Source organism: Xyrauchen texanus, chromosome 34 (genome assembly GCF_025860055.1).
Source record: "Xyrauchen texanus isolate HMW12.3.18 chromosome 34, RBS_HiC_50CHRs, whole genome shotgun sequence".
NCBI lineage: Eukaryota > Metazoa > Chordata > Actinopteri > Cypriniformes > Catostomidae > Xyrauchen > Xyrauchen texanus.
This window is the reverse complement of record NC_068309.1, coordinates 29,090,975-29,103,062: the sequence shown is the minus strand read 5'-3', so window position 1 is coordinate 29,103,062 and position 12,088 is coordinate 29,090,975. Positions and strand designations below refer to the sequence as shown.

The following is a 12,088-nucleotide window of genomic DNA, read 5'->3' as shown; positions in this document are numbered from 1 at the left end:
AACACTGGAGTCATATGGATTACGATTATACTGCCTTTATGTGCTTTTTGGAGCTTCAGCATTTTTTCCACCATTTACTTGCATTGTATGGACCAAAAGAGCTGAGATATTCTTCTAAAAATCTTTTATGTTCTGCAGAACACTAGTTTAAACATGGCATGAGGTTGAGTAAATGATGAGTGAATTTTCATTTTTGGGAGAACAATTCTTTTAAATCTAGGGATGGATTTATGGAGCATTCTTAATTATGTTTCTTATTTTTCTGTGCTTAATACACTATCATCAAAATGGTTTTTGTACACAAGCTCTACAATATATCCTATAAATGCTGGAAGATTTTGATTTATAAACGAATATGTTTTCAGTTGTCATGCCAATCCATATCCAGGCTTAAGACCAGTGAAATCACAGGCAGGTGAGCAAAGCAGCTAATTCCATTTTATCTGTCAATTAATTCCATTCAAATCTATGAAGGGATTTTTCAGTCCCCTGGCCAGAAAGTCTGCCAACACACCACTATGTGCTCATTAAATTCCCCAACAAAACTGATTCCTTCAACACATTTTCTCTCTCTATGCTGACAAACTAGTCATTGCCACATTTGGAGTCCTTTAGCCCTAAGTGCATGTTTAATAAATACATTTAGTTCTTCACAATGACCTTTAGGCAATTGAAAAATACCTCCTTAAGTGGTTGTTAAGCAGTGGAAATAGTAGTATAAGAATTTAGATGCTTTGAGGGGATATGAGGTTGTACGAAGACAATGGGCAAATAAACTGTCAAAACTGAGTTAACTGGAATGGGGTATCGTAGCAACTTTATCACACAGGAAATAGATATGTTGTTTCAGTTATGTTATTGTGCCCTGAAATTGACCCCAATCTGATAACAATCACCATTACCCATCAGGCATTTCTGCATCAATTCAAATGTGTTCTGTTCACCTTGTCCTGTGGCACGTTGCATGATCAATCTCAGAGACACAGTGTCTGATCCTATGGAAACCAGGAAGTAAACATGTTCACATAAACAATGGTGAACAAGATTCTGAGTTTGCATTTTCCCCACTAATAGAGTTAGGTTTTGGGTTGGGGTTTGTGTTAGGGTATGTATGCAGTATGATAACAGTTTTTTTTATAGCTAACTAATGTATCTGATTCAACTATCCCAATTCCCTTACCATAACTTTAACCCACAGAGAAATATTTATAAATATATGAATAACTACAGTCTTGATCAACAGAAAACCGGTATCGTTTTAAAGCTTAGAAGCTGTACTTTATTATGCATGTAGGCATTATGAACAAAACTGAACAAGTGCTTTGAAATCAGAAGTGTTCCACTTGATAATTTATTAATTGTTTTGCACTGCACATATTATTGTGTATATAATATTTTTTTATTGTGATCAGTAAAAACATTAAGTTGATCAAATAGACATGCATCATTTGTTGTTGGACAGCTATCAAAGACTAGAATACAACCAGCAAATTTGTTTTACTCACATAAGTATAGAAAATAAACAGAATATAAAATATCACACATCATTATTTGAGGAGGGGATTCCTGTTGAAACAACCCCACACAAAACATAATCGGATGCATAGATCATTAGATAATGGGCACAAAGCACAATTTGCAAACAACACATAATGTGCTATCTAGCTAGAAATTATGTAGTACATTGTCCATCATCATCTAAACTAATTGTATAAGGTCTCAGATCACTGCAAACTGAGGTAGAAGTCCTCCAAATATGGGCAGAAAGGATTGTTCATTCTAATTACATATGGCCACCAGGAGATGGCACCAAGTACATGACACAGACTCAATGATGGCTCCAATGACACAGAATGGAAAGGTTGCTTTTTTGTATCAACACAACATTTTACTTGGTTAATGATTAAATATTTGGGAACAAAAAACAAGCAATTTTTTGGAGCTACCTTATCTACATCCTGAGATATATAATGTCAAATTAATGTCAAGTTTTTATTTTCAGCAGTTTCTTAAGCTGATAGTTCCCCTTTTGTCACTCACTTCGACGATGTGTCGAATAGTGACACTAGGGGTCGCTCTTGGGAGCCCAATCAACCTTCAGATCTTTGAGAAAAGGACAATTTGAACTTGAGTTGAATTTTCATGCCACTCTCCCCGACATACGGGTATAAAACGGAGATCAGAATGCGGATTCAGTCAGACTTTTTCTTCTGAGCCAAGCGGTCATATTACAGCCACCTGAAAAAAATGCCATTCCCATTCACCTAGTCTCTTCAAGAGCTTCTGTTGTTGAATATACAGTGCATCTCAGTCTGAGGCCGATGCGGAGCTGACCACCATGCTTTCCCGGGATGCCGCGAGTGTTGCTCCCATCTCATGTCGCAACTCGCCCATCACTTCCTCCTCTGGAGTCAGCCAGGGCCACCTCAATGTCACTTCCCGGGCCACCTCAATGTCACAGCAGGTGCTCGGTTATGCACAGGGGAGAGTGGAGACATCACCCTCAGGCAGTCCAGCTGATTTTGAGACGATTTGGCCAGGCACAGGTAGACATATTTGCCTCCCTGGAACCCTACGGAGATCTCCCTTCAAGCCCCTTGAGTCAGTCGAGCTGAAGGCCATCTCTCTGAAGACCGCCCTCCTGACCGTGCTCACTTCCATCAAGAGGGTCGGGGACCTGCATGCGTTCTCTGTCAGCAAAGAGTGCCTTGAGTTCGGTCCGGATAACTCTCACTTGATCCTGAAACCCCGACCGGGCTGTATGCCCAAGGTTCCCACGACCCCTTTTAGGGATCAGGTGGTGAACCTGCAAGTTCTGCCCGCAGAGGAGGCTCCATTGGCAGAGTCTCCTCTGCCCGGCTGCTGTGCTTTTAGAAAACTCCTCCCCACAAAGGGTCGGACCTACCACCGCACTTCTCCCATGTGTGGCCCGGTGGGCCCATATGACGTATTTGGCTGGCGCGGCCTGCTCCCATACTGGACACGTCTCCTTCCTCCACCTCAGGGCTATGGAGAAGCACCCGACATTTTGGTGCATCTGGGAGCCTCCGTGAAGCCTGAATGCATCTGTTCTTACACTAATAGTAGCTTGCCTACACCTGCATCGGCAGTTCACGTGACCATTCAGCCTTTGTGGTGTTTCATATAGGGACCCCTAGTGTCACTATTCGTTACAACGTTCAAGAGAGGGACAGAAGGGGAATGTCTCGGTTACTGTCAAAACCTGACTGAATCTGCATTCCGATCTCCCTTTTATACCCATATTTGGGGGGGGAGTGGCATGCAAATTCAACTCGCCAATTTCTCATTGGCCCTTTTCTCAAAGATCTGAAGGTGGATCGGGCTCCGAAGAGCGACCCCTAGTGTCACTATTCGACACAACGTGGGAAGGGAGGTTACGACAGTAACCGAGACGTTTCATAATTGATTATAATCTATAAGATTAACATTTTGGAAAGTTTTCTTTCAAATTATACCAAACAATTGACCCTCTTTGTTTTTTGTTTTTTTTGTTGTTGTTGTTTTTGTAGAGATATAAGCCTTTTATTGTGTGCATGCAACTGTGACAGTAAATCTTTAAAAACACCTTCAGAGCTTAAAGGGTTAACTCATGAATAAGAGACACATTTACTTCAAACTATAAAAACAATTCACCTGTTTGCACAAATGTTCCAGTTTAATATTTTCTGAAAAACTCTTAACAAAAATGCCCTAATTTTGCTTAAGTTTAACCCTGTTCTTATTCAGAAAGCAGAAGCACTCAAAATAATTAACTCAATGTATCAAAGCCTGAACTAAGTAAAAAAAAAAAAATTTCAGGAAAAATAAAAATAGCCACAGGTGATCATGTGCTTTGGAAAATGAACTCTAACAATGTTTGAAGAGCTGGAAAGCAGAGAGAAAAAAGGCAGAGACAAAAGTGAAGAGGAAGATAAAGGGGCAGGAGTACAGTTGTCCCTGATGATATTTGCTCTATAGTATTCTGGTTGACTGTTCTTGTTCATGGTACAACAATGCCAGGCAACAAGTCCAGCTGTTTTACGGTTACATCTATGATTCATGTAAAGATTCAGATGAGAAAAAGTAGGTACAGTAACTGGAGTAACTAAAATTTACTGTAGTCAGTCACATAGGTTACCTACAGAGCATCAGTACTACATTACTGCAGTTTAGAGGTCATGTACTATACTGTGTAGTGCATGTACTGTATCACATGTTCATGACTCTGATCATTTGTGAAAATGGAAATGTACTTTATCTACAGTTTTTCTTGATTGATTTTACACATTTAACCAAACTAAGGTTAATATTCTCAACATAATGAATTGTCGTCTAACAATAATTAATTGTTCTAAACAAGTTGTACATTTTGTTATGGGTAGAGAATTAGTAAATAGGAGGGAGATGAGGAAAGCTGAAGTTTTTCTCAACTCTTTCAGGGTTGAGCATTGAAAAAGTCAAGAAAAGAGCAAAAGGAGATGGTGTAATGATGTGAGCAGGGAGAAAGAGTTCAGCAGGGTGGAAAAGGAGAGTAAAGAAGACATAGAAGAGACTCAAATGATCTGAGAACTGATCATGGAATCATGATCTCTTTCTTCGGCCTACAGTAATAAAGGATCTACAGTGACTTCAATCAAAAAAAATAATAATACAAATAAGAAAAAAATAATTCAAATAATAACAATAAAAATACGAGAAATGGCATTGGTCTTGATGCCACAGCCAACAACAAGGGTCAACAAGGACCCAACATCTCCATCTGTGCTTTGTTGTCTTGTCTAATGGGCCATTCAAAACTTTATATAGCAAGACTGCTTTTTATTTATTTTTTTACAGTAAACCAGAAAAAACAGATGGAGAGAAAGAACATCTTTCAGAAATGTTTTCTTGTGTTTTGGGATAATGTCCAATTCCACCATACTGTGCCATGCTGTGCTAGAGTTGTTTAAAAATCAGACACTTTTGTGCTCTTTCTTTCATGATATTCTCCTTTTCTGATTTAATTTGTGGAGTTTTTCTCCTCCTAGAGATGGCAAGTGTTAGATCACAACCTCTATTACAAAATAACTCTTCTTCAAGCAACAAAAGAGGCTTGCAAAGATGCATGGAATAAACTTTCACATTATTCGTTCGTTAGACCAATATAGCATGTGAAAACTAGTCTTTGTTCAAGAAGAATGTAGGTTACTTTTATGTTAAAGTTTTGGGGGTTACCATTTTAGTGAATAGTGGAGCCTGAGTTTAGGATGAGGACATGTACAATTTAAGAATGTTCTACAGTATATTGTTTAACTCTATGTGCAATTCCTATGCTAATGAAAGCATAGTGTTTCCAATTAGCCTGCTGTGATGAGGAGGGTGTGGCCAGGGCATGATGGAGCACGGTCGGTGTTGAATCAGCTGATTAGAGGGAGAACGAGATAAGGGTCAGCTGGAGACCCGGTTTGGGAGAGAGAGTTATACTCAGCTGCATTGCATGTGTGTCTGTGTCCTTATGTTTTATCATTAAAGTTTATGTTGAGTGATCAGCCGGTTTCCAACTCCTCCTTGCCCATCCTTTCCTCATCACACATGCATTCATCATGCTTGCATTCGACTAGTTCAAGCTAGTACTGCCTAATTAGGTCTTCTGTACTTGAAGTATTTAAGTTGAACTTGCATGGTAATTCTAAGTTCAGTCAAAGATTTAAGTGCCATTAAAATGTATGAGTTTTAAAACATTAAAATGTAACAAGTTAAGAGAAATAAGCATGCATCTGTAGGACAGAATCAAAATCTGAAAGTTCTATTAACTTAAACTTGCAAGTTACATTGATTTTGATATAGTATTAGGTGCTATAACTGCAAAACATATAGAGATTTACCTGCAAATTTCTCCCTGATTGATGGATGTTTTTGTAGCAGGGTTTTATACGGATCCCACTGATGTGAAAATTTCACTTCCAGCTTTATCCCCTGGTGGGCAGCACTTCAAAATTTCAGTAAACACAGACTGATTTCAGCTGAAGAACTTTCAATATACTATCGCCGAAACCACAGTGTGCTCTAATGGATTAGGCTTAACTATACTCATTCAGAGAAAGCAAAGAGTGAAAAAAATCATAAACCACATTTGGCTGGACAATTGAAAATCTTTGAAGGCATTTTCTGGGATTCAGTGTTTCTTGGAAGACTAGAGAAAGTGGACACAAATGTGGCAAAAAAAAAATCCCTTCTTGCCAAATAAAGCAGATCGAATCAGCAGATTAAATCGAGATACAGTGACAGCCGCCCAAAGACAAAGATCTGACTGGCTATGCCATTCCAACAAGGCATTTAGGGTGGGATATACGCCACTCCATATTTGGCATGTGCCAGTGTCTCTGTGTGAAGCCCTGGAAGAGAGATGTTTTGGCAGAGAAACAAAACAGTTTTTCACAATGTGTGTATAGACTCAGTCTCTTGGCTCAGAGTAGTGAAGCAACCTCAGCTGCCATTACATATCACCTGCATCCAGAGCTGTGGAACAATATTGAGATCTTGCAAAGTCCGAATCAACACATATAGCTCAAGTTATTCCTTAAATGATAAGCTGAATGCCTTTAACCCAATATAGCCATTGCAGAGTTGTTCTAATGGAACTTAGGACCTTTATCTCTGCGTCTTTTTCTCTTTCCAAAATAGCTACGGGATAATTAAGTGTTTGATAACCACACTAACAATATAAAAAACAGACCTCAGTTCCAATTAACATGAAATGTACACCCCACTGTGCTTAAGTCTGAGAAAACTGAGACAATGCTTCTATATTACATTTTTCTAATCACAAGAAATTACATTATCACCATACCAAAAGTTTAATTGAAAAATTGCCATACATTTCAGAATTTCTATTGGTGTTTGTTACACACACAAAAAATGTGCTTCAAGTGGTAACATTTAAATTAACTGGTTTGAGTCGAGGCAAAAATATTGATTAAAATGACTGAATAAACCTGACTAAATTAGGTTACACCATCAGGTAGAAATAGCTCTTTCAGGTAACAATTGCATAATTTTTCAGTGAATGTGCCCCTTTTGCTTTAATGACAGCATGCATTCAAGCTGGCAAAGGACTCTACAAGTTTGTGGAAATCCGGATGATCCATGTTATGCCAGCATGGTTTAAGAATGTTCCAAATGGCATCTTGTGGGCTTTAATGGATACAATGAAATCTGACCTTTCATACAAAGGATTTCACATGGTCAATAACTCAATAGCACAAATTTACTTATGACCTAGAAATAGTGCATAATCTTAAACAGTACTTAATGTTGTGTCATAATGTTTCTTCTTTTGATATATTTTTCCAAAATCTTAAACACTGCGGTTTATTTCCAGGTTTAAATAAGATTTTGAATTCCAGATTTTCAATATGTACCCGACTTTGCACCCCACTTTATGTGTCTCAAAATCAATCTGACCCCAAAATACAACATCACAAATGTGCAGAATCAAAACTGAACTACAGAAAGTGTAGTCAACAGCACATAAAACACAGAATTCCCAGAGAAACCCCAAATGTGCTTAAAGTCCTACCTCTTTGTCAGATGCCAAAAAAACCACAGCCTCGGTAAAGTCAGAAACCATGGAGCTGATCAGCTGCCAATGTTTCTATCTCTTTGCCTCTCTCTCTATTGCCAAGCACAAATGTGGAGTGGACCATCCACCACAGGGTTGGACTCCATGGGCTGTCTAGATCAGTAGCTGGAAACAGTTAGAAAAGTCCTGTAGTCCTTGCTGTGGATACGGCAGGAGCGCAGTCAGAACAGAACATCCTTCAGTTGGCATGAAATCCAGAGAGAATGCGCCTGTAATTCCAGACTGGAAGCATGCGATGAGGATAAAGAGAGGAGAGTTGCCTCAACATTGTTATTTCTCCACAACGAGCAACATCTCTCTTCCCCCACATCGTTCTGTCGCTATTTATTTATGTGGGACCGGAGTGGAGAGCATGTGTATGAGAGAGAGTGAGAGAGAGAGAGAGAGAGAGAGAGAGAGAGAGAGAGGAGGAGAGAGCTTGCACTGTCAGTGACTACATTAGCAGCTCTGGGTAGGTGGAGTTTTCTTTGCAGCAGAGAGGATCATGATTCGAAATCCAAAGAAGAGAGAGAGAGAGAGAGAGAGAGAGAGAGAGAGAGAGAGAGAGAGAGAGAGAGAGGATGCTGCAACGAATAGGTTAAAAAGCAGAGAAAGCGATAAACAGAGAGCAGTGCTAAGGTTAAAGGAGAAAAGGTGAAAATATGAAAGGAGAGAGTTACACATTATAAAAGAGGGAATAGACATCTGCTGGCTTGACAAATACTGTTCCCTAATTCTTCCTGAGTCTAAGCAAAATTTGAATTATTTAAGCACACACACTTCTGAGAATTGGCATTGTGTGTCTAATATACTCTCACTAAGCACTTGATTAGGAACACTTTGGTACTATAAAGTGCCTGACGTGGTCTTCTGCTGTTGCAGCCCATCCGCCTCAAGGTTCGACATGTGCATTCTGAGATGCTATTTTGCTCACTACAATTGTACAGAGCGGTAATCTGAGTTACTGTAGCCTTTCTGTCAGCTCGAACCACTCTGGCCATTCTCCATTGACCTCTCTAATCAACAAGATGTTTCTGTCCTCAGAACTGCCGCTTACTGGATTTTTTTGTTTTGTTTTTGACACCATTGCGTAAACTCTAGAGACTGTCATGCCACAGTTGAAATCTCTGGGATCACATTTATTCCCCATTCTGATGGTAGTTGTGAGCATTAACTGAAGCTCCTGACCTGTATCAGAATGATTTTATGCATTGAACTGCTGCCACACGATTGGCTGATTAGGTAATCACATGAATAGGTATGTGTACAGGTGTTTCTAATAAAGTGTTTGTGAGTGTATATAATGTACATTATAATATTTAGTAATGTTTACCAGATCTAAAATAATAATGTTGTAAATGATCCATGATAATACTGAATTGGAAATTACATTAAATAATATTCAGTAATGTTTACATGATGTGATAGAAGTAGTTGTGAAATTCAGTGCCTAACAAGTCAGGAAGCAAATTTAAATTTAATCTGTGCCTCTTGATTAAAAACGGAATTATTGATAGCCTAATTTCATGCACGACTGAACAATTTTAAAAGGGGGTCATGTTTGGAAAAACATCTCTGGTTTGAAATCAGCAATGCATGACCAAGCTCAAAAAACTGGCTTTGTGTCAGAAACTGTTTGTTTAAAGAACGTATCGGCAGAATATGAAAGCTACAGAATTCTGCGTCATTTATTTTTTATAAATTTTTTTATGGGAGGAGTAGCAGAAGTGATGTTTTTAATTAAAAGTGACTTCTCCTGTTTATTTTTTACAGGTGCAAAATGTCTTTCTCGAGGGTACAATGATGATGCTCATGAATAACCCTTGGTGGGATTTGAACCTACAACCTTTCATTTAATGGCTGAGATCTTTAAACACTACTCTGTAAAATCTTGAATTAAAACGATATACATTTTTAAATAACAATTATTATTGTTCTACATGAGTTCCCTTGTTTTGACCAAACATACATAATTTATTACATTTATTCAGGGCTTATGGGTATTCCACACAGTTGCATTTTTTTACTTAATTTGAGTTAGTAGTACTTGAAGCTAAAGTTTAAAGAATGTATCAATTTGAGTTATGACTACAAAATGTGACATTTCAAGTACTGTTTAAGTAGGAACATGATTTTATTAATGACAACTTTAGAGTTTGTGTGTGTGTGTGTGTGTGTGTGTCTGTGTGTGTGTTTATGTGGTTTACGAGGACAATTTTTTAGGTTACAAACTGGTATCTTTAATAGCTTAAAAAACATATTAAACAATGTTTTATTGCAAATGTAAAAGTGCAGAAAGTTTTTTGTGAGGGTTAGCTCATTTTAGCTTATTGCGGCCCATTTGGCCCGTTTTGCGGCCAACCCTGGCCCGCTCAGTACTCCCTATGGCCAGTCCGCCCCTGATCGGCCCCAATGTGCGTCAGCCCACTGGTAAAATGCACGGTATGTGTGTGTATAATTAAAAGTGTGTCCAGTCACATTACTCTCTGTAGGAAAGCTACTGAATGTAATTGATTATGCTTGCTAAGACACACAGTGATTATCGGAGATAGATTCCAGGCTTGTCCCCAGTAATGACTGCTCTTTTGATGCTGGTCCATATTACAATTCAAATTAAGATAATACCATATTAGTGATACTCTCAACACAATGTCAGTTTTTTGTTTTTATATCTGTCTTCCAACCTCTAGATACAGCATATACTGTACAGTACATATCACATTTAAGTAGGGCTGTCACGATTATAGCATTTGGCTGATGATTAATTGTCAAACAAATAATTGCTATTAAACCCTCGTTAGGGGATTAATGATTAATTGTCAAATAAATTCTCATTTCTTTAAGGTGTGCTTTTTTCTGCATGTGTGCTTCATTTACCTATAGAAGTCATTTTTACATATTTAACTTCAAAAATATATAAAAAAGGAATAAACTATGATTTCCTTTAAAGGCTTTAAAAACTTGACATGAAAAATAATATTTTAAATATCAAAATATTTCTAAATAATTAAAATATGTCTTATCATTTTTGGCCAACATTAATTTTGGTCAATTTTACATTTACACTTGTGTTTTGAACTAATATATTTATTCATATACACAGCGTATATGAACCAGTAACCTTTGCCATTACACGATCGTTTAAAGTGAATGGGAGTGCTCTGCGTTCACTATCAAAGTTTCTACTTGTTCATTGATATTTTTGTGGGAGTTTGACACAAAATATACCTCTGCTGGTATATTTTGTGTTCTTATGTGAAGTGTGAAGTGTTCTTATACCTCTGCTGACAGCATGGGTATAAGAACACTTCACAGGCTCTTCAGGACAGGAGCTGGTTTATGTCCGTGGTGCAGCTCAGTGATGCTCGAACTCGAAGTTCAACTGAATGACACACAAATGTGGCGTTCATGGCATTTATACAGTCTATTCACTTAAGATTCCCTTATTTGGGCAATATATGTGATTGGAATTTGAATGCCCAATAATCGCAGTTGTCTCAAGGTTATTTAATAATCGTGACAGGTCTACATGTAAGATGACATGTAAAATTAACTATTGAAATCATTTGATTGTAAATTAGAGAAAACAGACTAGGAGGTAAATCAAAAAAGTGTCAGGGGAGAAGCCCAAAAATTTTAGCCTGAAAATTTGCCATCAGAAGCACAATCTGCCTGTGAAACATTTAGCATGTTTAGTTCCCCATCTGTTGCTCACTCGACATTGTGTTGAATGAAGCAACACTAGGGTTCTTTCTTGAAGGCCTCGGTTACCTCTGAACTTGAGAAAAGGCCAATGAGAAATTGGCAGACAGAATTTGCATGTCCCTCCTTGGATATACGGGTATAAAAGGAGGGAATCGTGCAGCTGTCCATTCCGATTTTTTCTTCGGAGCCGAGTGGTTGTGTGTCCAGCAAGCAGGTGTTCCACTACTGTTCCACTCGCCTCTAAGAGCATTGCTGTTGGATCCTACAGCACATTACCAGTGGCTTTCTTCACTCCTCTGCTCTCACTACCCTCGATGGCAGAGCGGCCCCTCAGGCAATGGCCCTCCTGCAAGTCCACCAGGTCAAGGCACTTAAAGATCTGCATTTGGGTAGTCCTGATCCTGATGTGCTGCAGGAACTGTGCTCGATGACTGACCACGACCCCCGGGCCACAAAAGTCACAGCGCCGGCACTCGGACAGGCAACGCCCACACTCGTGGTCCAGGAACGACATCTGTGGCTGAACCTGGTCGAAATGCGGGACCCCGACAAAGCCTGCTTTCTGAACGCCCCCGTCTCCCAGTTTGGTTTGTTTGGCGACACCGTTGAAGAAATTTGCCCAGCAGTCCTCAGCAGTGAGGAAGCAGACCTCCACGCCTTCGACTGTAGACTCCCAACGGGCCGGTTCTGACAAGTCTAGAGGATGCTTCCATAGGACCTCCTCCTCAGTCACTTTCCCGCCCCCATCTGGGTACGTGGAAGCAGGTAAGTGCTTTGAGGTTT

The 12,088-nt window shown here is 39.1% G+C and overlaps 1 protein-coding gene across 1 annotated transcript in view; it reads right to left on the bottom strand.

The window, feature by feature from the left end:
- Positions 1 to 7,923, bottom strand: part of LOC127628164 (delta-sarcoglycan-like) — a 318,609-nt gene extending 310,686 nt beyond the window's left edge. The window contains exon 1 of the mRNA XM_052104887.1: positions 7,559 to 7,923. Coding sequence (XP_051960847.1) covers positions 7,559 to 7,609 — 51 coding nt within the window. The 5' untranslated portion in view covers positions 7,610 to 7,923. The remainder of the gene's footprint in view (positions 1 to 7,558) is intronic.
- Between the last annotated feature and the right edge of the window lie 4,165 nt (positions 7,924 to 12,088).